Genomic DNA, 27,015 nt, shown 5'->3' on the forward strand with positions numbered 1-27,015 from the left:
GAGAGAGGGAGGGAGGAGAGGAAAGGGAAAAAGTGGAGAGGAGATGAGAGGGGGTAGAAAAGGGAGATGTGGAAGAAGAGAGGCCGGGAGAAAAACAGACTTATCTACTTTCTCTGTTCCTCCCATGCTCCTAGGTGATAAGAAGGTGTTCTTCCACTAAGCCCCACTTCTCAAAGGTCTCACTACTTCCCAAAGTCATTATGTTAGGGGCCAAACTACAAGACATGATCCCTTGGGGACAAACTGCTATTTAAACTATATTTAGTAATATTCAACATGTTGATATTTGTTGACATTGGGTGATAAATACATGGATATTGTATTCTATGTATGTGTACTGCATTTTAAAAACATTTCAGAGCAAACAAGCCCCTGCTAATTTGATTGAATATTCTATCATTAACCTATATAATGGAGTTTAAAAAATAAAATAGGTATGTGACAAAATTGGTATATGAACAGTGCTCCAGATAGTATAGGTGGAATCATAGCTGATAGCTTTTGTAAAATCCCAATAATGCATTTCTTATAGTGAGTTAAGGGCTTTGAAAAAAATTAAAAAAGAAGAAGTAGAGAATTAACTTGGCACCAAAAATGTTGGTTTTGGCCAAAATCTAATATTGGACATAATTATGTGTTTATACCTATTTGTAAAAAGCAAAAGTGACTGGGCTAGAGAACTTCAGATAGACATAGGGGCCAAATCCTGGTCTATCTGCTTAACCAGCTGTATGATGATTGTGTGGTTTCTTTTTTGTCCTTTATGAAATGAGATGCGAAGAGTATGTACTTCATTGCACTACTGAGAATTTTAAATGAGATAAGGCATATAATACTAACAACCAAGCATTCAGTAAATACCGTAGTTGAAACTCGTCATCCTTGTTAATAATAATAACATTGTGAGTTACTATTACTCAACAAATTATGAGTGCTGTACTTGAAATACTACCTCGTGCAACTTGTAAGCACACTATACTAATCACCTTGAGAATAAATAAACTTATTCCTGTGTATGGCTGTGGATTTTACTCTGCTCTCAGCAATCTATTCCTTACTCCTAGAGACCCATCTTGTCCAGATAAGGAGTTTTCAAAAAGTTCATAGAAAAATTATATATGGATTTCAGTTCTTTTCTTACCAAAGTAAACTCATAACTTTTATTTTCTCACAAACTTTTCAAAGTAGTTTTGAATGTTATTGTTATAACATGCCTGCAAAGAAGGCAAATTGAGTATTACTCAATTTCTCCAGTTTGCCATGGATTCTTTTTACAATTGTTTTACCTATAGCCCTGGTTTTTGTTTGATTTTATTAAATGATTAATGAGGGTAAGTCTTAAAGAAAATAAATTTATCAAAAACTTAAAATATAAATATAAATAGAATGAAACAGAAAATCAAGCTGCAAAGACAACTGGAAACAAAAAGCTGTAAAGGGGGTGGAAACAGTTCATGTTTTGTCTATTTTGCTTACTTGAAGGTAGAGACTGCCGCTCCCATGTATTTTCATATAACCATATCACGTTCCTTCTTGATTTTATATGGATTATCAGTCATTTGATTCCCTATCCCCTGAATACTCTATTACTATAACCCTATTAATTAAAGAGATACCAATGAGAGCAATGATAATTCACATTTAGGTCTTTCCTAGAATTCGTTTATTATGTGGATTAGAAAAATACTTTTGCTTTCTCACATGAGAATAATTTCCTCTTTTTCCCTGAATCTCAGATTGTTTTGTGTCATTGATGACTTTAATCTTCTTCACATCATTTGACATAGATTATGAATGTAACAATTAGTTGATAAAACAAAGTTCTGTGACAACATATTGAAAAATATTGTGCCAGGGGATTTAATCAGAAGCTTTCCTTCTTTGTTTTACATGTTTGTTTTAGTGGGAGATCTGTGGGTGAGAGTTAACAAATAAAAAATCCTGCTGTTTGAAGCTGGCCTGTAAATGACACTATTCATAAGTAAGTTCTGTATCTGTTTTCATGCATTCTGTATTAATCGTGAAATACTGTACTTTGTCTCTAATGGGCAATTAAATATTAGGTGTAGAGCTGAAGGTGTTGATGGACACTTATGTAAATAGAGCACTAGACTTCAAAAGTGAAGGTTATATGTAGAAAAGAAAATTTCTTAAACTGGTAAGACTGAGAAAGCTTCTTATAGACCTTGATGTCATTCTTACCTGGGAAAATAAGTGAATAAGATTGTTATGTAAAGATCATGATGGGTGGTGGAGGGTATGAGCTAAGCAGTGTGCTAAGTGTTTGAGTATTGTGCATTGTCTTTTTCTTTCTTTTTTAAAAAATTTTGCCAGAGGGTCCTTATACTCATCACAGAGAGACAGAAAGAAAAGCAAAGTTGAGAAAATATTCCCCATGGGGAACAGTCACAGTGCAATCTCTTCTTTATTTCTCCCTTCTTTCTGGATTCTGGGCATGCATGTGCACATACCCAGTGTGGTTTTCAACCCACCAGGATGAAACTCAAATCAGCTATGCAGAATCCAGCCACCCAGCCACCATAACCAGCCTGCCATTGTCTGGCCCACATTGCCTTGTTTAATCCTTCCAAGAGTCCTAAAAATTTGGTATTACGATAATTTCTTTTTTTCAAAGAGAGATTTTTGCTATAAGGGCGCATGTGCTTACTAAAGAGACAGAGAAATGCGAAGAGACAGAAAGGTAGAAATCACCCCCAGGGGAATGGCCATGCCTCAGTTCCTTCTCCTCCATTCTGCTTTTGGGAATTTGGGTACACACATACATGCCTGGCATGACTTTTAAGCCACAGGGTCTGGAACTGAAACCGGGGTCAACTATGTGGGAGTCCAGTGACGTAACCATTATGCCATCTACTGGTCCTGGTATTACGATTATTTCTGTTTCACATGGAAAGAAACTAAGACATATAAATTTAGGTACCCTTCTCAAGGTTGCAGAGCTAGTATAGATACAGGATTTAAACCCAAGAAGTATGGCTTTAAAATTAATAAAATCTGTTAAATTTAATGATTTCTATCCCTAGTAAATTAAGAAGATCTAATATGAAAAATCAACTAAGACAAAGATTTGTTTTAAATATAAAATTTAAAAGCTCCATGAGATCTGAATCTAAGAGCCTTTGATTATTAAACAAATATGCCCATATGGGATGCTTTATTTTCTTTCTTTCTTTCTTTTTTTTTTTTTTTTTTTTTTGAGAGGTTTTCGCTATAGGGCGCATGCGCTCGCCAGACAGAGAGAGAGACAGAGAGACAGAAAGAGAGAAATCACCCCCTAGGGGTGATGGCCATGCCACAATCCCTTCTCCTCCATTCTCCTCTCGGGATCTTGGGCACGCACGCACATGCACCCTGCATGAGTTTTAAGCCACCGGGTCCGGGATGCGAACCATGGTCGACTACGTGGGAGTCCAGCGACATAGCCATTACGCTAACTGCTGGTCCCGAGCTTGTTTATTTTTAATTGCACGAAATATATTAGGGAGAGTGGTACATTAGGATAAATTGAATAAACTGTTTCATCTTGTGGCAGGATTTATCTTCCAGTGTGCTATAGTCTTAATGTTTATATCTCCCTCAGGATGATGAACTCCTAACCCCCAAGATGTTGGTATTACGAGGTAGGGCCTTTGGGTGGTGATTGGGTCATGGGCACAGAGCCCTTATGAATGAGACTAATGCTCTTATGAAAGAGGCCTATGAGAGACCCCACACTTTTTCCACCAGGGGAGGACATAGCACAAAGCTGCCTTCTGTGAACCATGAAGGGCAGCTTCACTAGATGCTGAATCTTCCTTTACTTGGACTTCTCAACCTTTAAACTTGTGTAAATTTCTGTCCTTCTCTAAAATTTTATATTTTAGAATATTTATCCCTCAGAGTTTCAGCTACTTGAGTAAGATACAGCCTTGGGACCAGCAGATGGCATAATGGTTATGTCACTGGACTCATGTTGTCAACTGCAGTTTGCGTCCTGGACCCAGCAGCATAAAAACTCATGCTAGGCATGTGTACCTGCTGCCCCAAATCCCAAGAATGGAGGAGAAAGGATTGTGGCACGGCCATCCACACGGAGGATAATTTCTCATTTTCTGTATCTCTCTGTCTCTTCAATAGCGCACTTGCCCTATAGCAAAATTCTTCTTTAAAAAAAAAAAGATGAAACTTACATTTCACCCTTAAATCCCTCAGTATACAGAATGAAAAATTCATGAGGACAGAAATTGTTCTCTAACTCATTTAGCTCATAGCACTTACTACTGTGCACACAGTAGGTTCATGGTAAATATTTGAATGAATAAGTGAAAGAATCAATAAATTAGATACTGAGTAGATGGTTTTTAGATTGTACTCCCAAAGGGGATATAAAAAAATAATAAAACATGGCAGGTCCTTAATCATACCAGAGAATCACATTTATTATATCAAATCAAATAAGATTGATTTTATACAAATCAGAATACTAGGCCCTGTAGGAATATGAAGGAATATAAGATAGCCTTATAGAAGAGGGAAAAAAAAAATGTAAGTTAACTTTGTTTTCTACATTTGCCGAAAAATATCACAAATTTCTTAGGAAAGGATATAAAGAAGTGAAAAACATTAATGCTTAATTTTTTTTTTTTGGAATTAATGCTTAATTCTTAAAAGATATGGAAATATTTTTACTTTTAAATGTATGTGTACATTATATATACTGCTTTTCACTCTAAAAGACATTATGACTATAAAAATTGTAAAGATATATTGTGATTGGGGAAGGGTGATGCAGCAGTAAAATGTGATACCCTGTGATGCCAGCTGAGGTGTGACGTGTCCCTGTGCATGTCCTGAGAGCTACCTGAGTATGATGGGTGTGCTTGTGCCCATGAACCATGGCCAGCTGAGGCTGGGGGTGGTCTCACAACGTCAAGATCCTGTCGGGGATGCTGTCTCTCTCTCTCTGTGTCTCTCTTAATTTCTCTCATATGAAAGAAATAAACTTGCATATATTTATGTAATATACATTTTATATACGTATCATGATAGTTTATAGTATAAAAACCTCAACTTGGACTGAAGTGGTCACGGTGTGGAGATTGCAGGATTTGACTATATCTTGGAGTAGGAATGGAAGGCATTCTGAGTTGGAGAGTATGCTGGTTGTGGTTAGACATTTTTGTGGTATTTCTGCTTATAAAATATTAGGAGTTTCTTTGAATGTATTGTGTGTACTTAATTCAATACCAATTTCTTCTGAAGATGACCATTTGAGATTTATGACATGATACTTATAGAGAGAGCTCTATCTAAATACCAAGAATGCACACACACACACACACATATATATGCAATATGTTTATATTAAAATAAAAGATAATTAAAATTATTTTAACCCAGGAAATGCTGCTTACTTAATAATAAATAAGTAACAAATTTAAAAAAAGAAATAGTAGTTACTTTATGGCTGCATATTACTCCACATTTAGTCTGTTTTTCAGCTACAGAGATGGGGATGAAATTTATTCTTGACTTTTAGAGAGAAAATGTAAGACAGATGGCCTCTGATCCTGTGATATTAAATAAGCCTTTTTCCAGACAACTGTTGTCAATGCAATTCTTAGCTTAGGAAAGACTTGTCAAATCATTGCCCATTTTTTTTTTTTTTTTTTTTCTCAAATGGGTGGTTATATAAAGCAGAAGTTGCAAAAGCTGCTGTTATGTCTTAATATTTCTAAAAGTAAGAGCTTGAAAAGTCAAACATTTGTCAGGGACCTCTGAGCATGTTTTATTGCACTAGTATATGAGTAGGGGGAGGGAACAAGATTTAAAAAGATAAATAAAGTGAGACCACTCCTCATAAGATAGTCTAAACCAGGTGAAAATACAGTCAGACATACAAGTGTCTAATTACATATGAAGGTTCTCCCAAAAGTTCACAGAAAATGTATATTGTAAAAAATTCTCATGAATTTCAAAAATATTTTATTCCAAAATAGGCTCATATATATTTTTTGATTACTTATTTGCTATAGGGTGCATACGCTCACTGGAGAGAGACAGAGAGATAAAGTGAGAAATCACCCCCCAGTGGGGATGGCCACACCACAGTTCTTTCTCCTTCATTCTCTTTTAGGGATTTTCTGGCATGCACTCACATGCACCCACTGTGATTTTCAAGCTACTAGTATGGAACTCAAAACTGTGCAGTCAGCCATGTGGGATCCAACACTTCAACCACCACACCACTGGCTTTTGGCCTCAATAAGCTTATATATGAATTTCATTTTTCCAATGATTTTTTTGAAGTCCCCTTACATAATATAGGACAAATAAATGACCATAGAATAGGTGTAAAATTATGTGTCTTAGAACATGCTTATTTGAGCTAGGAAATCATTAAGGGGATATAAAAGTGATCCTTGAAGGATGAGAAAAATTTGAGTAGGAAGAAAAATGGAAGAAAGAGACTTTACAGGATTGGGAAGAAGAAGAAAAGACCCATTTAAAAGAACCTACCAAGCTAGCAGTATGTGAGGTGACTTATAGATCATTGGAAAAGTCATGATGCATTTGTACATAGAAAAACAGAAAAATACATCATGACTTTTCTGATGACCTAATAGAAGGGAACTTTGTCATCTAATATTCACCATAGCCCCTAGTGGCTGATTGCTTTCCCATCTTATAGATGAGAAATCTGAGGTTCTCTGTTGCTCAGCTCACAGCACTGGCATGTTAGAGACTAGATTTCATGTAGGTCTGTCTCATCGCCCAGTGCTTCAGTGCACAGTTTCTCCTAATGTGACAACTTCAGATTTGTGTGTTACTTCCCTGCCACTTCCCAGGAGGGATTAAATTATCTAATAAATGAGGAAGGGTTTTGTGACCTGTGAACTGAAAAAATGTAAGAGATCTAATGGGAAAATCTCCTTAATTGCCTCTGCTCTGCTACCTCTGACTACTAAGAGCTCACTCAGAGTTAACTGTACTCCATGAAACCAGTCTCGGGAAGACAAAGCTTATACAAACCTTCAGTGATTGATCATGGCTCAGGAAAGTCTAGAATATATGTTAGGATTTTAGGAAATTTGCAGTGACAGAACCCTCGTAGAGACCTCTACACTCATTTGGTCCTCACCCTTGGATTTTATTAACAGAATGGTCTGTCAGAGAATGGGGCAAGCATGGTTCCTCTCGGGTCTACTTTTTCCTCTTTTTAATATTTTGCCTATTCTCCATCCCCTGAAACAAAAATTCAGTCTAAATGGTTGAGTTAATATTAAGATATATTTTGTTCTAGGATCAAAAATAACATACCAGCAAATGTTGTCTTTGTCTTTTTCTTTCTTTTTTTTTTTTTTTTTTTGAGAGAGAGATTTTTTTGCTATAGGATTCATGTGCTCGCGGGGAGAAAGAAAAACAGAAAGCAAGAAATCACACCCCAGGGGTATGGCCACACCACAGTCCCTTCTCCTTTGTTCTCCTTTTAGGATTTTGGGCACGCACACACATGTTCCCAGCATGATTTTTAAGCCCCTAAGTCCAGGACTCGAACCACAGCCAACTATGTGGGAATCCAGCGATGTAATCATTATGTCATTTGCTGGTTCTCCCAAATGCTCTCTTTAATCTTGGTGTTCACATGAGGGTATTCAGGTCTTACCCCTTTAATGCTAAGACTACAGTGAGGCTTTGCTATTATTTCCCAGAGTAGTAACGAGTTTCTATCTTGTTAATTACCATAATATCTTCTAACTGGGTAGACTGAATGAGAGGAGAAAAGTATGTTCCTATTTAGTATTAAAGTTATGTAGTCCTCGAATTGAATTCAAAATGAAGAAGAGAATGTAACTTATGTTGCTTAGTTTATGCCCATTAAAAAGTAAAGGTATTTGATCATATTCCAAATGCTCATTTATCTTTGCATTCAGCTTTGGCTATAATAAATTAAGTTTTATGACTATTACATCTACAGATGAATTAAAGGTTTAATTCATTATGCATATTCTAACTATTTCTATTCTCTTAACTGAAATGATCACCTTAAGATAAAACTATGTAGACATGTGAATTCTTCAAAAAGTTTATGGAAAATGCATTTTAGGAAAGAGAACTGTACTTTCATTTCAACATTTGTTTTTGTGACACAATAGATTAGTACTTTAATTCCAATTTGCATGAACTTTTTGAATCCCCCTTTTATATTTATTGCTGTATTGTCCATATGTATGGACAATATTGAAAGTTAAAACACAGATGATGATGTCCTTATCAATTTAATTTAACCTTCATTGTGATGTTATGGTGCCAGATACTGGGAATCAAAAAGATGAGAATAAGATTCCAGCTTTTAAGTAATTATCAAAATAGATAACTGGTAAAAGGAACTTATATTTGTTGCTTTTACATAATAAACTACCCCAAAACTCAAAGACTTAAAAGAGTGAGTACCTGTTATTTCTCAGAAATTTGTGGCTCAGCCAGGAGATTCTTCAGGTCTTGGCTGGCTGGACCCACTCAAGTGTCTCTAGTCACTTTCGGATCATGAAGGCAGCACTGCTCATCTTCCTCTCTTGCATCTGTGTGCCTGTCTGTAGAATGATCTAAGGTGACCACCACAAGTACTGCTAGGCTTTATATTCTACTATGCTAGATTTACTTACTTGAGGGTTCTCTGCAGGGTTTCAGGAGAGTGAGGAGAAGAATGCAAAGCCTCCTGAGGTTTAGGCTCAGAGTGAACACATCATGGGACCAGCAGGTAGCGTAGTGATTAAGGTGCTGGACTCCCATGTAGTCGATTGTAATTTGAGTCCTGGACCTAGCCACTTGAAACTCATGCAGGACATGTGTGTATGCATGCCCCATATCCCAAGAGGCAACTGGAAGAGAAGGGATTGCAGTGTGGTCATCCTTCCTGGGGATGCAATTTCTTGCTTTCTTTCTCTGTGTTTCTGTCTCCCTGGAGATCATACACACCCTACAGCACAAAATTTTTCCAAAAAAATGAAATGAATACACCATCACTTTTGCTGTAGTCTGTTGGGGAGCATAAGTCACCAGGCCTTCCAAATGCAAGGGGCATGCAAATAAATCTCACCTCTTGATGCAAGAACCTTAGTCATATTGTAAAGGGCATTGGTACAAGGAGGAAGTAATTGGGCTGTTGTACAATATGTATACACTAGAGACAGATAAAGGTTTGTAGCAGGAACAAAGCCTGCATAAGACAATAGTTACTGACTGTTGCAGAAGACGCACAGAAGACTCAGAGCAATTTGAAATGAAGCATAAATTTCAGGACTGCCACTAGTAGAAAATGAGAGTGGAGTGAAGACAAGAGGACCAGACCAGACCAGAGAGGTTTATATGCCATTCCCATAAACGGGGGAACGAGAGGTGTTGTCCTCTGGGTGAGGGGAGCCATTTAAGGTTTTTTGTTTGTTTGCTTTAAATACTTTTTTGTTTTCTTGAGAGGTTTTCGCTATAGGGCGCGTGCGCTTGCCAGACAGAGATAGACAGAGAGATAGAAAGAGAGAAATCACCCCCCAGGGGGGTGGCCACACCACAATCCCTTCTCCTCCATTCTCCTCCCGGGATCTTGGGCACACACGCACACACACCTGGCATGAGTTTAAGCTGCCGGGTCCGGGACTCAAACCGCGGTCAACTACATGGGAGTCCAGCGACATAGCCATTACGCTAACTGCTGGTTCCTGTTTGCTTTAATTTGCAATAGCACATGTGTGCTTGCTGGAGAGAGAGAGAGAGCACAAGAAAGGAGCATCTCTGAGAGAGAGAGAGAAAGAAAACTAGAAAGCAGTACCTCCCAGAGGGGATGGCTGCACTGAAACTCCTCCATTCTCCTTTCAGGATTTTGGGAACATGCACTTGGTGTGTGTTTCACACTGCTGGGTCCAGGACTTGAATTGCACATTGATCTAGCCACCCTAAACACCATGTTATTGACTGGGCATATTTAAGGTTTTAAGCAAAGGGGAGTGCTATTGCAAACTTCATTACCTTTTTTTTTTTTTTTTTTTTTGAAGAGGTTTTCCCATTAGGGATTTTTTTTTTTTTTTGAAGCGGTTTTCACTATAGGGCACATGTGCTTGCCAGACAGATAGAGAGATAGAAAGCAAGAAATCACCCCTCCAGGGGGGATGGCCATACCAGAATCCTTTCTCCTCCATTCTCCTCCCAGGAACTTGGGCACACACGCACACATGCCTGGTGTGAGTTTAAGCCACCGATCCTGGGAAACGAATCACAGTTGACTACATGGGAGTTCAGCAACATAGCCATTATGCTAACTGCTGGTCCCATTACTTTTTTTTTTTTTTTTTTAATAGGTTTCTCTGGCAGCAGAATGAATTCAAGGTAAGCGAAAGTGTGGTGGTCAGTTTAGATAAGATGCCATTGCAAAATTCTCAACCATGGTGAGAATGATTATAAAGGCCAGAACAAAAACAATGGAAAGTGTCTGTCCAAGTGCGGTAAACCTGACCACGTTAATCATTCATTCAAATAAACCCTTTTGAGCCAGGCTTTGTGTGCAGTATTTGGGAAATATTGAATATGCCCTTTCTTTAATGTCACAAAGGACTCTTAATGCTTAGGAGCTCTAATGCAAGTTAATCTTTTCTCATGCTCCCCCCCATTAAGCACGCAGGTAGACAGATCAGAATAGTAATCCTGGCTTACACAGCTAAGAAATTATGGTTAGTGTTGTGATTTAAAATATACTGTGTCTATGTCTAATATATTTCATCACCAGAGCCTTTAATAATATTGAGTTATTGTATTTAGTTAGCATAAATAATAATGATCCCGAGTACATTTTGTGATGTTGCATCTACACAGTGGCCTGCCTGAATCCCACTTACATTCTTTCCTCCTATCTTGGCAGCTGAACTTCCTTTTCTTGAACTCTAAATTTGATTTCACCTTGGCCTGGAAGCAGAGCCCAGATTTGGCAGGGGAAGTGTTCAGGAACCTTCTCCAAGAAGCTGCTAGGTTCAGTTATCAATGAGAGTTGGCTCTGGTTCCACCTTGAACTGGTTTTTCAAAATCCCTGCTCTTTGCCTCAGCTCTCTGCCAGTGGATAGTTTGCCCCTGAAACAGAGGCTTACAGAGACCACCCTCCTAGTGCCTGGTGTCTCCCTGCTCTAGTGTTGACTCTGTGCTGACCTGCACATATGCTGTGTGCTGGTGAACCTCTGAGGCTCTTGGGATCGGTTAGGAGCTTTCCAATGGCGCCCATCCTACCTGCTTTCTCCCTCCTCTACCAACCCCCCCTCCTCCATCACACACATCTGGTTGGAATTTACTTTAGCAGTTCCGGTTCCTGTGTATTTGTTGCCTTGTTCACAAATGTCTAGTTTTACTCTCAACTTTTTTAGTCGTCTCTCCCTGTCCTGTTCTAGTGTGACTACAGAGATAATGCAGACTCATAGATTTTTTTTTTTTAGAAACAGTTCTCTATTCTATTTTTATTATAGTCATAATACTCTTTCCTGGAATCAGAAGGATTAAGAGAAAATTATTTTTAAAAGAATCTTTTCTGTAATGATTACATATATGTCTTAGAGAATGTATAAGAGTAGTGATTAAGGGAAATTCATTACATGAATGTTCATGAAGATTTATCAGTTTGAAATACAGTATGATAAAATTTAAAAGTAAAATTTTATTGTAAAAGATTCTTCCATCAGAAAATATCATTTGCATTACTTGCTTTGTTACTCTCAGGAAAGTACTTGGAGTTAGAATTTTATTTCTACAAATCCCACTATGATGCATTTAATTCTTTGCAGAAAACCCATACCGTTGTTGGCTTTGAGCTTAAATGCAAAATAAGGGTGTTTTGTACACTCTTAGAGATCTCTCATAATATAGCCCTGGCTACTGTGACTTGTGTAGTAATTTATTAAGCCCTTTTGGTTGTTCTTACATCTTAGAGATGCTATCTGAGGATGCAATGTGAATACATTTAGCTCCTCTTCTTTTTCAGAGTAGAGATTTCTAGAAGCATTGCATTCTTATCAGTAGAGGTCAAAGAGTAGTAGGGGTAGAAAGCAGTTAAGTTTTCCCCTTTTTTAATGTTAGTTATAACCTTCATATTTTAATGAGAACCTAGAAGTTACAGAAGACATGTATATGTACATCTAATTTGCATATAAATCTTCTCTCATGCATAGATGATGACCTCCTTAAGGACAGGGGCCATGTTGTATTCTCTTTAACATAGGCTCTGGCTCTTGTTAGTACCTTGTGTACAATGCACATTCCATGCTTGTTACAGTATTTAGGTAGGCTTCAGGAATTTGGAGCTGGTAGCTGCCATTGTGTTTACCTACTCACCTTGCAGTTCATACCATTTCCCTCTGGTGACTGAGCACTGAAATATTCACCCTCCCTCTGACCATATGTTCAACCAGGGAAGGATTCACCGTAACAGCTTAACTCATGATTAACCTTCCCTTTGACTAGTGGCCACACTACAGTCTCTTTTTCATTCTCCTCTTGGGATTTTGGGCACATACACTTGTGTTTTTCAAGCTGCTGAGTCCAGGATTCAAACCACACAGTCAGCCTTGTGGGATCCAACCACCTTAATCACCATGCCACTGGCTAGCTCCTTTCTTGATTTGTATCCCCAGGACTTTGTAGTATATCCAGTATGTAGGGGATGTCCTTACATGTAGGTAATAAACGTTTGAGTGGTATTGCCTATTTATTGGCCACTTGAGACAGAATTTAGGTAAGGATTTAAATAAAAACAAACATCAAAGCATCTTTAAAGCAATAAAGATTCTCTACTTTGCAAAAATAAAGGAATGTGGTAATTTGTGATCTCTGTAATCATCCTTTCCTCTGCCCCCTACTATCCTTCCCGTAACTAAATCTGTTAATTCAGACTTTAAAATAACTCTCAGTATTGTCTGTGTCTCTATATCTCTATAGCCATTCCACTATTGTAACCATTTTACTGCCTATCTATCTTATAAGGTAGTGTTGTATACCTTAAATATATATGGAAAAAAATATTTAAAAAAGGAGTCCAAGGTACTGTCTTCTTTCTTCTAAGCTCCTCTCACCACTTTATTCTCCTCTAATTTATTTTCTATGTGAAGCAACCAAAGGCACTTTTTAAAGGTGGACATTTGGAAACATGTTTAAGTCACCTGCCAGGTTTAGAACACCTGTCGTGTGTTTCTCTTGTCCTTGGGATGTAAACCGGACTCCTTACTCTCATGTTTACAACACTTAACATTCCCATGACTGTTTGCCTTTCCTCCCTCACCATTCCCTCCCCTCTCACTTTGCCAAGTTTGTATTCATTTCTTCCTGTCATAGGGACTTGACACTGCTCCTTCCTCTCCCTGAAATGTTCTCCTTCATTCTTTGCTTAGGTAATTGTGATGAATCTTTCAAGTCCCAGACTTCATGTCATGTTCATAGAGAGGCATGTCCTTAGTGCTCTTATCTAAGTTTGGCCTCCTTTCCTGTGTTCTTTCTCTCAATCATCTGTACTTCTCTTTTTGGTCTCCTATCAACATTTACTGTTACCTGTGTATGTATTTAAAATCTGCCCTCACTAGTTAAGCTCCACAAGAGGAGAATCATGTCTGTTTTCTTCTCTAATATATTTTTCATATTTAGTATTTGCCTAGCACATAGGAGGTTCTCAGCAGCCGTTTCAGGTAATAAAGTTTATGTTGACAGTGGGACAGTATCAGGGTAATAGTACAAGTTTATGTTTGGTTTTCCTTGACTTGAATCTTGAATCCTGGAATGAGTACTTACTGTTGGAAGGGAGCAGGGAGGATTTGCTTCTCCTCCTCACAGAATAGCATATTGGGGGTCATAGAATCATACATAAGAACTGGAGTCTCACCAGGCACGCACACTGTCACCTGAATGATTTGCACCTTTGCCTTTCAGATAGAAAAACAAATAATGTAAGGTGGTTAGGTCTCTTTTTAGTCTATCCAAAACTAGTGAAGAACCTATAAGTGTTTAAAAAAAAAATCCTCTTATCTAGTCCTTTATTACTTTAGAGTTCGTTCAAATTGTTAAGTATTTTGACTTAACTGCTTAGCAGTGTTTTTGGCCAATAGAATTTCAGTATGCAGTGCACTAATATAAACCCTTGGATTGGCTTATCTATCTCTGATGTCATAATTTCCCTTTAAGAAGTCACAGTTTCCTTAAATCACATGTACTAATACCACCTCTTGTTATTATGTTTCATTATAAGAAAGATAATCTACCCAAAATAAAAATGCTGGAAAGAGCAAGATATCTTTGATCTATGCAGATATTTTCCATTGAGGCACTTTAGTAATCTACTGGCAACAACCATAGCCAGATTTTTTTTTTTTTTTACTTTCTTTTACAACTGATGTTGTTTTTTTCTCCTATTTGTCAGTTAATAGGCAAATGGAGGAATGAACCTACTTAAAATTGCTTCTTCAGCGCGTAGTTCTGTTTCATCTCGACTGTTGTGGCTTAGTATCTTTCTGCTACTTTGCCTTCCTGACTCAAAAGGAAAAGCCATTTGGACAGCTCACTTGAACATAACATTTCAGGTGGGAAATCAGATCGTATCAGAATTAGGAGAGAGTGGAGTATTTGGGAATCATTCTCCTCTGGAAAGGGTGTCTGGTGTGGTGGTCCTTCCTGAAGGATGGAATCAGAACGCTTGTAATCCTTTGACCAATTTCAGCAGACCTGAGCAGGCAGACTCTTGGCTGGCCCTAATTGAACGGGGAGGCTGTACTTTTACCCATAAAATCAATGTGGCAGCAGAGAAGGGAGCAAATGGGGTCATCATCTATAACTACCCAGGGACAGGCAACAAAGTATTTCCCATGTCTCACCAGGGGACAGAAAACATAGTCGCAGTGATGATAGGCAACCTGAAAGGCATGGAACTTCTTCACCTGATCCAGAAAGGAGCCTATGTGACGATCATCATCGAAGTGGGCAGAATGCACATGCCGTGGCTGAGCCATTATGTTACGTCGCTGTTTACCTTCTTGGCTGCCACAATCACCTACCTTTTTTTGTATTGTGCCTGGAGACCCAGAGTACCCAGTTCTTCTACCAGGAGGAGAAGGCAGATCAAGGCAGATGTGAAGAAAGCGATCAGTCAGCTTCAACTGCGAGTGCTCAAAGTCGGGGATAAGGAACTAGATCCAAATGAAGACAATTGTGTTGTTTGCTTTGACATATACAAACCCCAAGACGTAATACGTATTTTAACTTGCAAGCATTTTTTCCATAAGGCATGCATTGACCCCTGGCTTTTAGCCCATAGGACATGCCCCATGTGCAAGTGTGACGTTCTGAAAGCTTAAGAAGCCCAGCACATCTTCCCAAGACGAAACCAGATCTTTCCAAAGATTAAGATTAGATGAATTCGCTTGCACTTTACGTAGAAAGAAAACTTCAACTTCAGCTTCTCTATCAAGTATGAAAGAGGGTGAAATTAGTGTGTTTAAAAAATAAACTGCATGTCATGCCCAGCTATTTGAACTTGTTGTCTTTCATATTAGTTTTAGTTGTTCTACAGCTTTGCCTTAACCCAAATATTAGTATATGTTAAAAACAATATTAATCTTTTAAAAATAATTATTTACTTAATTTTATTTATTTATTATTATTATTCAATTTGACCAGAGAGCAAGAGAGAGAGAGCAAGCCACCAGATCTGGGGCTCAGACCATGGTCAATCATGTGGGAGTCCAGCATGCCATCCACCAAGCCACCTGTTAGGTTCCAATATTAGTCTTTATCTTCAAATTGACTTTGGTTATGACACCAGTTGCGCAAGAGAATGTCATGCTATTTTAAAATGTACTTTTTCAATACTACATTTGTACTTTGTTTCCATATTTATAATTTTTGATATCTAATAATTTGTATCTTGATAAACTTCACTATAGAATGAGATCTTAATCTAATTCTTCATGGCTAATTAATTTTATTAATATCTAGGAAATCTCATTTTCAAAGCTACTGATGACTGTGTGACTAATGTGTTCTAGATAATTATTTTAGATGATATACTTTTGGTTATGTAACAAATATTTTATCATTTTAGGCCTCATTTAGGGAAGCATTGCACATGTTGACCTCTTTTTACCTGAGCTCTTTAAATCATAGCATGGTGAATCAATTATAGAACAGGATGTACCCACAATACTTCTCTTCTCCAGATGGTTGTGTTTCTTGATTTGGTGCATCTTGATAACAGACAACAGAGCTGAAATTTGGTTTGATTGCCTTTCCATATTGTATCTTTTTGCATAATTTTGCTTCTTCCTCTTTTCTAGTACATGAATAAACCTCTGTAACAATGAAAGGCAGAGGGACATGGGAGTTGTTGTATTCATGAAAAATCTCCCTTCCTGAATAATTTGCTAATAAACCTCTGATGTCCAATTCAGATGGTGCTTTATGAGTCTATAAATATGTACCACACTTTTTAAAACGTGGTTGTGTAAAAACATAACATTAGTGGGGGCTAGGTCTGTAGTGCAGTGGTTAACTGCTGTGCACAGAAAGCTGGATCCCAAAACAAGAAGATCCTGGCTTTTGACAGAAAGTAGATGTATATGGAAGATTTACTACTTAGTGAAACAAACTAGGCTATGAAGGAGAGACATTGTATGTCTCCACTTAATATATACCAAGTGTCTACACTCTATGGCTGAAACTGAATGACTAAAGGATATAGAAACATAGTAAATGGTTATAAATACCAGATACAATGTATGAAGAGGGTGGGTGAAGGAGTGGAGTATGAGGAAGGACATTATGGGACCAAGAAATGGGTTATTATCTATTGAAGATAATTTGATAGTATTGTTAACTGGACAGGTGATAAAGATACACATGTTGGAATATTCACTTTGCAATCTAAGTAACATGTGATTGAATGTATGAAAGAAATTGAAATTAAAACTTAGAGGAAAAAAATAAAATGATATGCTATAAAGGAACCATATCCAAAGTATGAATAAATCTGATGAGCAAAACGTAAAACAAAGGCATCCAGATATAATACTATATATGATTATATTTATGAAATATAAAACCAGATAAAAGCTGATCTATTCTATAAGAAAGAACTATAGTGTTTAACTTTGGGGTCATTATAGGTAGTAACTTGGAAGGGAATTTGTCACGTTGCTGGTATATTGCATTCCTTGTTCTGGGTCCTGGATTCACAAATGTGGTGTTCATGAGAATTAGTTTGTACACGTAAGTATGTGCACTTTTTTGTTACTATGTTATTTTTAAATAAAAAGTTAAAATTGAAAGAAAAAGAAAAGAAAGAAAGCTGGATCCCACGTGGCTGACCATGATTCAAATCCCAGCTCTAATGCCTTGGAAAACACTCTGGGTGTCTGTGTATGCATGCTCCAAGTCCTGATGGCTGGAGAAATGAAGGAAGAAGGATTGTGTTGTAACCATAGCCCATCAGAGGATATGTGTACTCTTTCTATGTATATCTCTTGCATCTGTGAGTACATACCCCTCAGCAATAAAGATAAAAAAGTTTATAAAATGCCTGTTTCTTTCAGCTTAATTTTTCCCCCTCTCCCACAAAAAAAAAAAAAAAAGAAAGAAAGAAAAAAAAATAGTGGGTTTCAGTAGAGAGAATCAACCAGTCTGAGCTAGAGGATTACATTAGTATTTCCTTTTCTTATTATTATTCAATTTGACCAGAGAGCAAGAGAGAGAGAGCAAGCCACCAGATCTGGGGCTCAGACCATGGTCAATCATGTGGGAGTCCAGCATGCCATCCACCAAGCCACCTGTTAGGTTCCAATATTAGTCTTTATCTTCAAATTGACTTTGGTTATGACACCAGTTGCGCAAGAGAATGTCATGCTATTTTAAAATGTACTTTTTCAATACTACATTTGTACTTTGTTTCCATATTTATAATTTTTGATATCTAATAATTTGTATCTTGATAAACTTCACTATAGAATGAGATCTTAATCTAATTCTTCATGGCTAATTAATTTTATTAATATCTAGGAAATCTCATTTTCAAAGCTACTGATGACTGTGTGACTAATGTGTTCTAGATAATTATTTTAGATGATATACTTTTGGTTATGTAACAAATATTTTATCATTTTAGGCCTCATTTAGGGAAGCATTGCACATGTTGACCTCTTTTTACCTGAGCTCTTTAAATCATAGCATGGTGAATCAATTATAGAACAGGATGTACCCACAATACTTCTCTTCTCCAGATGGTTGTGTTTCTTGATTTGGTGCATCTTGATAACAGACAACAGAGCTGAAATTTGGTTTGATTGCCTTTCCATATTGTATCTTTTTGCATAATTTTGCTTCTTCCTCTTTTCTAGTACATGAATAAACCTCTGTAACAATGAAAGGCAGAGGGACATGGGAGTTGTTGTATTCATGAAAAATCTCCCTTCCTGAATAATTTGCTAATAAACCTCTGATGTCCAATTCAGATGGTGCTTTATGAGTCTATAAATATGTACCACACTTTTTAAAACGTGGTTGTGTAAAAACATAACATTAGTGGGGGCTAGGTCTGTAGTGCAGTGGTTAACTGCTGTGCACAGAAAGCTGGATCCCAAAACAAGAAGATCCTGGCTTTTGACAGAAAGTAGATGTATATGGAAGATTTACTACTTAGTGAAACAAACTAGGCTATGAAGGAGAGACATTGTATGTCTCCACTTAATATATACCAAGTGTCTACACTCTATGGCTGAAACTGAATGACTAAAGGATATAGAAACATAGTAAATGGTTATAAATACCAGATACAATGTATGAAGAGGGTGGGTGAAGGAGTGGAGTATGAGGAAGGACATTATGGGACCAAGAAATGGGTTATTATCTATTGAAGATAATTTGATAGTATTGTTAACTGGACAGGTGATAAAGATACACATGTTGGAATATTCACTTTGCAATCTAAGTAACATGTGATTGAATGTATGAAAGAAATTGAAATTAAAACTTAGAGGAAAAAAATAAAATGATATGCTATAAAGGAACCATATCCAAAGTATGAATAAATCTGATGAGCAAAACGTAAAACAAAGGCATCCAGATATAATACTATATATGATTATATTTATGAAATATAAAACCAGATAAAAGCTGATCTATTCTATAAGAAAGAACTATAGTGTTTAACTTTGGGGTCATTATAGGTAGTAACTTGGAAGGGAATTTGTCACGTTGCTGGTATATTGCATTCCTTGTTCTGGGTCCTGGATTCACAAATGTGGTGTTCATGAGAATTAGTTTGTACACGTAAGTATGTGCACTTTTTTGTTACTATGTTATTTTTAAATAAAAAGTTAAAATTGAAAGAAAAAGAAAAGAAAGAAAGCTGGATCCCACGTGGCTGACCATGATTCAAATCCCAGCTCTAATGCCTTGGAAAACACTCTGGGTGTCTGTGTATGCATGCTCCAAGTCCTGATGGCTGGAGAAATGAAGGAAGAAGGATTGTGTTGTAACCATAGCCCATCAGAGGATATGTGTACTCTTTCTATGTATATCTCTTGCATCTGTGAGTACATACCCCTCAGCAATAAAGATAAAAAAGTTTATAAAATGCCTGTTTCTTTCAGCTTAATTTTTCCCCCTCTCCCACAAAAAAAAAAAAAAAAGAAAGAAAGAAAAAAAAATAGTGGGTTTCAGTAGAGAGAATCAACCAGTCTGAGCTAGAGGATTACATTAGTATTTCCTTTTCAGCCACGTTTTTTTTTGGGGGGGGTGGGGGAGAGGTTTTTGCTATAGGGCAGGTGCGCTCGCCAGACAGACAGAGATAGAGAGATAGAAAGCGAGAAATCACCCCCCAGGGGAGATGGTCACGCCGCAGTCCCTTCTCCTCCATTCTCCTCTCGGGATTTTGGGCACACATGCACACGTGCCCGATGTGAGTTTTGAGCCACTGGGTCCGGGACGTGAACCACGGTTGACTACATGGGAGTCCAGCAACATAGTCATTATGCTAACTGCTGGTCCCCAAGCCACATTTTTATAGAGCCCATAGGGCCCTATAGCCCTTCTTCATTCCTACCTCAAAGTATCGTGTTGATTGACATTTCATAAGAGATACCAGCTCCCTTAGTCTTGGTGAGAACCAACTGAAATGATCTCTTAGCACCTTACATGTAGGGGCTAGAGACTTTTGTGTTCAAGGTCAAAATTCTTGGATTTATTTTTCTAGCTGGTGGGGTAAAAACAAAAACATACTGAGATACACCCTCAAGAAAGATGATGACAGCAGTCATGGCTGTCGTAATTATAGTTCATGTATTACCTTTAGCTTGAAGTCATATTGTGCCATTTACATGAGTGTAACAGAAATGTAGGCAGAGTTGACAGTGCATGTGGGGTTACCCGCCAGGATGTTGTTGAGTTTGGCAAACATTTTTAAAATTATTTATTTAATTTAATTTGTTGTTATTTTTTAATTTGACCAGAGAGAGAGAGAAAGGGAAAGTGAGAAAGCAAGCCTCCAGGTCCAAGACTCAAACTGTGGTCAGTCATGTAGGAATCCAGCACCTTTAACCACCACATCACCTGCCAGCGCTGGCAAACATTTTTGTGTCAATGTATGACCTTTAACAGTCTTTGCTGTCAGTAGTTAACTTTAAATGGGCACCGTAAAGTTTTTCTTTTTAAAATCAATACCTATTTAAAAAAAAAAAAAGTAGAACCAATACTGCTATCTATAATCTTTCTTCCTACACCCTTTCTCCTCGTCCCTCAAAATATCATTGCATTAGTAGCAGGTGTCAGGATCTGCAGAGAAATGAGTTTCCCTTAGATATCAGTCTTTTCTGTCTTTCCTCCTGTCATAAGTACAGTCAATGTAAGAGTGAGAAAGTGGGGCTGAAATAAATTGAGCAGAATACTGTAATGTAAAAAATCAAAACGGCAATATATAACCAAAAACTTCTGAGCAACTGGCATTAAATAAAGGTAGTCCAACTGTTCGTATGATAAATTAAAAAATCATCACTGTAACCAAAGGTGTCATACAATTAGTGTTGCTGAGCTTATCATTTTTATCTCACCTTTAGTCAGGTGCTAATTACTAATCATCATTCTTTTTAAACTTGCCATTTTGTTGGAAACATTTCCTTTGTTCGTTGTGAAGAAAAAGCATACCTGTGTTGTATTCTTGTATATGCTCTCAGGTTTTAAAGAGCATGCATTGTATGTATGTTATATTTAATTTTTAGTTTTATGTGCTCCCTGTTAACATTATATGTTGCTCAGTGATTGGATCCATCTTAAAATGATACAGAAATCACCCATAACAACATTTGAAACATTTAAACCATTGAATTTGCAGCCCACTCTAAGCTCTTATCTAATTGGCTGCTTTGTCTTTTATGTCATAATCACACCTCACAAGAGTAAGCAGGATTTAGAGTTAGAGTAGTGAGACGGGGGCTTTTTTTCAATCTAAAGCTTTTCTCTCTCTAATAAAACATCTAAAATCCTAAGACATCTTTAAGAATTTCTTACAAAACCATGCTGGAAGACAGTGGATCTTGTTTTCATCCAGATGACTTTTTCTTCTTTCTTACTTTAAATTGATTGACAACAGATGTGGAAGCTACATCTTTGCGTTGGGTTAGTTCACCCGAAGTCACTAGAAGAGAGAGATGACTCTCCTCAAGACTGACACTTGGAGAAACCACACTGCATCTTCCTGGCTTATGAAATTCAGTTTTCTTTGTCTGCTTAGTCAGAACTGCTGTAGAGCGAGTGCTGTTTGGACTGCTTACATGAACATATCATTTCATGTTGGGAATCGCATGTTGTCAGAGTTGGGAGAGACGGGAGTCTTTGGACGAGGCTCCGCTTTGAAGAGAGTGACAGGAGTGCTAGTGCCACCCGAGGGCAAAAGCCAAAATGCATGCGGTCTTCATACCAGCTTCAGCAGATCAAAGAACTCAGGGTCATGGCTCGCGCTTATTGAACGGGGAGGTTGTACCTTCACACAGAAAATTAAGGTGGCAGCCGAGAGGGGAGCCAGTGGCGTGATCATCTATAACTTCCCAGGCACTGGCAACCAGGTTTTCCCCATGTCTCATCAGGCGTTCGAAGACATGGTCGTGGTGATGATCGGTAACTTAAAAGGAATGGAAATCTTGCATTTAATTCAGAAGGGAGTTCATGTTACTGTGATGATCGAAGTGGGGAGGAAACACATCATCTGGATGAATCACTATTTTGTCTCTTTTGTGATCGTCACAACTGCCACTTTAGCATATTTCGTCTTTTATCACATTCGAAGAATTTGGTTAACAAGGATTCAGAGCAGAAGATGGCAACGACTAACCACAGATCTCAAGAAAGCATTTAGCCAGCTCGAGCTTCGGGTATTAAAAGAGGGGGATGAGGAGATAAATCCCAACGGAGATAGCTGTGTAGTTTGCTTTGAACTCTATAAGCCTAATGATACAGTTCGTATTCTGACTTGTAAGCACTTTTTCCACAAGAATTGCATTGACCCTTGGATTCTAGCCCATGGGACATGCCCCATGTGCAAATGTGACATTCTGAAAGCTTTGGGCATTCAAGTGGATGTAGAAGACGGAACAGATTTTTTGCAAGTTCTCATGTCGAATGAATTGTCTGAAACCCTCCCACAGAGGGAAGAGGAGACAAATAATGAACTTCCTCCTCCAAGAATGTCAGATAAAGTGACCCATGTGGAGGAGCACCCTACTTCCCAGAATAATGACAGCCCGCCTAATTCAGTAGTTGAAGAGGTTCATCCTTCACTTTGACAGCATGACCTTTGAGGAAGTGGATTAAACCTGTTTGTCAAATCAGGCCCTAGTACTGACAAGCAGTTTGTCTGTCTAAAGCGTGTTTTTTTGTGTCCTTTTTTTGTAACTTCAGTAATTTTCCACATTCTTTGCCAAGCCTTAAAGAAAAAAGAGAAAAGGCCTAATAGGATTTTTTTTTTTTTTTTGGTTAACTTTTGCCTTTTACTCAATGTAATTTTCTGTCAATGCATGTTACTTCTGTGAGTGTACATATATTTCTATGTACGCATGCATCTTAAAAGCAAGGAGAAACTTTTCCCCCTGGATATTTCTGTACATATACTGGCCTTTATTTTGGTAAGAAAAGTGTTAATATAATTGTATATTCATACTAGTATAGAAATCATAAACTAAGTTTGAATAACATTTTTTTGTGTGTGTTAGGAAGAGTAAAAATTATCTTTTAGTAATGTATATATAGCACAATATAATCAATTTGAAGTCATTGTTTTGTGTTTTTTTTTCATGGTTGGCATGAAAATTTTGTTGTACAGAGTTTTATCACTCCAATTTTTGATAAACAGTTCTGCTCAAGCAATGGGTACATTTTATATTATTTGCATCTGTGTACTGAGAATAATTTTTAAAATAAAATACTAGCACTCTTAAATGAACAGCAAATATTTCAGTGCCCAATATTGTTTATTTTAATTGTTACATGTTCAAAACATAAAGATTTCAGTGATAGAGAAATTTTATAGTCTTTACTCATGGCATAATTACTTCCCATGTGTTCCACCCCCGCCCCATTTGTTTTTTTAACCATTAAATAAAATGTTTAAAATATGCTGTATTATTTTGGAGACAAGCAACACAGTGTAGAAATTGTTATTATGACATCTTGAGATAATGTTTGTTTTCTCACTCTGTTTCCAAGGTCTAGCACAGTGCCGGGCACTCAAGTGTTTTTGAGTGAATGAGCGAGTAACTGAATGGATAACCATAAATACTTTTTCTTTTTTTTCAGAATGCAGCTATTATGTGAAAATCAGGCATTTTTATCCCAATCATACAAAATAATGGAAAATTAATCTGCAAAGTTTCATATTAAATCACACTGATAAAATATTCAATTATAATTTTAACCCAGAATTCATTATTATAGTTTAGCATACATAATTTTAATAAGGAGCTTTGAACTCTCTAAGACTAACACTGGGATTTGAATTACTAGGTAACCCTAGAGAGAGAGCTTGTGAAGAGGCATGTAGTGAGTAGTTCAGTGTTAGCATTCAGACTCAGGCAGAAGGGTGGCTGCAACTGAAACTCAAGGAAGACTAGAGAAGCAGAGACACTCATCTAAGGCCACAGCAAAACTGGGCAGATGACCAGGTGGTTCAAGGTCTTGTTTAGTATACACACAGGCTTCTCTTTGTACCGAACTCTGGAGAAGTTGACTTTTAATCACAACAGCTGTTCTTCGAAGGAACTGTGCAGAATTTAGCAGTGTCGTTTCAAGTTCATCCTGGGAGACTATGGAAAGTCATTCCCCAAGTACAGAGGACCATGTTGAAGAGACAGGACTCCATGAGAGCCACTCCCAGGAGGATCATCTCCCAAACTAGGATAAGCTGTCATTGTAAACCAGTGGCTCTTGGTGTCTTTGCCTCCAGAGGCTAGCAGCTGATGGGAGTGTCTAGAGTCATTTCCACTGGCTGCCCGAGAAAATGACTGGAGCTATGGAAATGACAATGTTGGTATTGTTAGCAGGTCTTCAACCCAGATTCCAGATCATTACAGCTCTGTGTACTTGGCAAATTTATGTGGATACATGCTCCATGATAGATTGGCACTTACTTGTTGTTTTCTCTTGTCATTAGTAGTGCCATTGTCTATTCCCTCTGCATCCCCATTGGTTTTGCTTCATTATCTTTCCCTCTTCCTTTGCTTTGTTCATCATTGCTAACCTTAGGCCCAATTTATTTCCACATGCAAGAAATTAGCATGCACTCACTTTTATAAAATAGCTTTTATTAATAAGGGCATTCACCCAATATGCTTATCTTGATTGAGGTATTTTCAATAGACAGTCTTTAAAGAGTGGTTAGAATCTGTATTTGAGGGGAGAAAGGAAGGGTGGAGACAGTGAGCTTGGGAGCTGGCGTTGCTGAGTGCCTGCCGAGTGCCAGGCAGTGGGCTAAGCGCTTTCCATGACTGTTTTTTATATGTCAGAACAAAACAGCACTTTTAATCCTTGTCTTTAAAATGTAAACAGATCAATAAACTACTTTTACTCTAGGTTTAATAACCAGGACCTGGAAATAGCACTGCTGTGTCAAATGTTAAGTATTATTTATCGTTGTATATTGTTACCTGTTCTGTGGGCTATACCATTTTCTCTTGTACCTAATAGTACAACTATGTTTAAAGATAACATGGGTCTGGAATATGCTACTGTACCCCAAATACCAGTGTTCTAATGGATAGCCCTTGTACTTTTTATGTTTTTGCATTGCCTTGTAATAAAACTTTGATTTCCTGCCCCCCTACTCTGTAGGAGGTTACTGTTATTCATTAAAATTGTGCTTTCTGTTTTCTTAGCTACAAGGATAAATTAGGTTGAATATTTCACCAAAGTACAAAACATTCTAAAGTACTTTATATCTGATTGAATGATACTATAGGTGAAATTATTTGTCTATACAGTTTGTCGTATCACAGGACACGCTGCAATGACAATATTCTCTTGCTCTAGAGTTATTATAATGCAGTTTTCCTGTCGAGAGATGTTGCTGAGCTATTATTTGCAATAATGTGAGCCATTCAAAGGATTTAGTGAGCCTAGGATCTGGCGTTTCTGAGAGGATTTAAGCTTAGTGTACACTTAGGGTGTTTACTCCTTTTCCAGGCTCATTGGTTTTTAAAGCAACATGCAGGAATGAAGTGAGAGAGAAGATCTGAGTTTGGGGAAATATTGAAGCAAAATAAAAAGTAGGTGATTACATGTCGACAGTGTGAAGGGGTCATTTTAATGATGCTTCCATCCTTCCAGTGTACCTGTTTTATATCTTAGAAAGTTGTTTCTTCAATTTTTAAAAATTTAACTCTATTCTTTTAATGTTTATTTCTTAGTCATGAAAAATAAAGATTATAGCTTACTATAGAAATATCTTAAAATACATATCTTGTTTTCTAAAAGGTAAGAATGTTTCTCTCTCTTTTTATTTTTTATTTATTTATTTTTTTTTTTGTGGTGGTGGTGGTGGAAGGGTGATGTGCTTTGGTGAAGAAGGTGATCAGATCTTTACTCACGAACGCGAGAGCTGCTCCACCACAATCTGTCCACCAGAATCTTTCTCCCCTCTTCTTGGCTGTGCCATACCTCTCTCTGTACATACAGGGTCATCTTTGTCAGACCTCCAAAATACTGTGTTCCTTGATGATTTTAGCCAGTTACCTGAATATTTTTCATTACTGTTGATGAGCAGGATAACCCCGATTTCAGAACTTTATAACCTTCCTCCCTAACTCTGCAACACATCATGTTCTCACACATCAGATTCTGTCATCTTTGAAACTTCCTATGTTAGAGCCTCTTTCTCAGAATTCCCTCTCTGAATTTACTTGAGGTCTTCAACACTGCTTCTGACTTGTTCTAGGTTCTCACTCAAAGCAGAGTTTCTGTCAATTAACCATCTCTTCCTAGCCCATCTCTTCTTTTCCAGCTTCACCCTAGAACCACTTGTAAGCTGTGTTAATTTTGCTCTAACAAGTGACACTGAGTTCCTTGCCTTCTGGACTTTTTCTACAGTATCATTTGCCTACATTCAATTATGCTTACTACTCGCTTTTGATATTTCTAGGTCAGAACAGCCACTTATTCCTCAAATTTAATGTTTTGGCATGCATGCACACACACCCAGCATGAGCTTAAGCTGCCAGGTCCAGGACTTGAACTGTGGTGGACTATGTGAGAGTTTAGCAACACATCCATTACACCACCTGCTGGTCCCTCTTGATTTTTTGGATGACCAAGGTAGCTCGGATTTCAAACTTGTCTACATTCATAATATTCCTGTTCAGTTCATCTCCTCTGTGGCAGCACACCGTGGATATAGAGAAGATGGGTATGGGTCAGGAAGAATGAGGATTCATGGTGACCCTTGGTTTCTAGCTTGAGCCAGTAGGTTGCAATGAT

General features: G+C 37.6%; 3 protein-coding genes across 21 annotated transcripts in view; all 3 read left to right on the forward strand.

Moving 5' to 3' along the window:
- Window positions 1–27,015, forward strand: part of CADPS2 (calcium dependent secretion activator 2) — a 450,101-nt gene that overhangs the window by 20,398 nt on the left and 402,688 nt on the right. The gene's annotated exons all lie outside the window — the stretch shown is intronic.
- Window positions 14,277–15,530, forward strand: RNF148 (ring finger protein 148). The gene has a single exon (XM_006149212.1). The coding sequence runs from the start codon at window positions 14,454–14,456 to the stop codon at window positions 15,363–15,365; it is 912 nt and encodes a 303-aa protein (XP_006149274.1). The 5' UTR covers window positions 14,277–14,453; the 3' UTR covers window positions 15,366–15,530.
- Window positions 21,469–22,966, forward strand: RNF133 (ring finger protein 133). The gene has a single exon (XM_006149211.3). The coding sequence runs from the start codon at window positions 21,705–21,707 to the stop codon at window positions 22,833–22,835; it is 1,131 nt and encodes a 376-aa protein (XP_006149273.1). The 5' UTR covers window positions 21,469–21,704; the 3' UTR covers window positions 22,836–22,966.

The sequence above is a fragment of the Tupaia chinensis genome, unplaced genomic scaffold (genome assembly GCF_000334495.1).
Source record: "Tupaia chinensis unplaced genomic scaffold, TupChi_1.0 Scaffold000257_1, whole genome shotgun sequence".
Lineage (NCBI taxonomy): Eukaryota > Metazoa > Chordata > Mammalia > Scandentia > Tupaiidae > Tupaia > Tupaia belangeri.

Coding starts and splice junctions, on each gene's coding strand:
- RNF133 (XM_006149211.3), top strand. CDS start 21,705: ATGACTCTCCTCAAGACTGACACTTGGAGAAACCACACTGCATCTTCC.
- RNF148 (XM_006149212.1), top strand. CDS start 14,454: ATGAACCTACTTAAAATTGCTTCTTCAGCGCGTAGTTCTGTTTCATCT.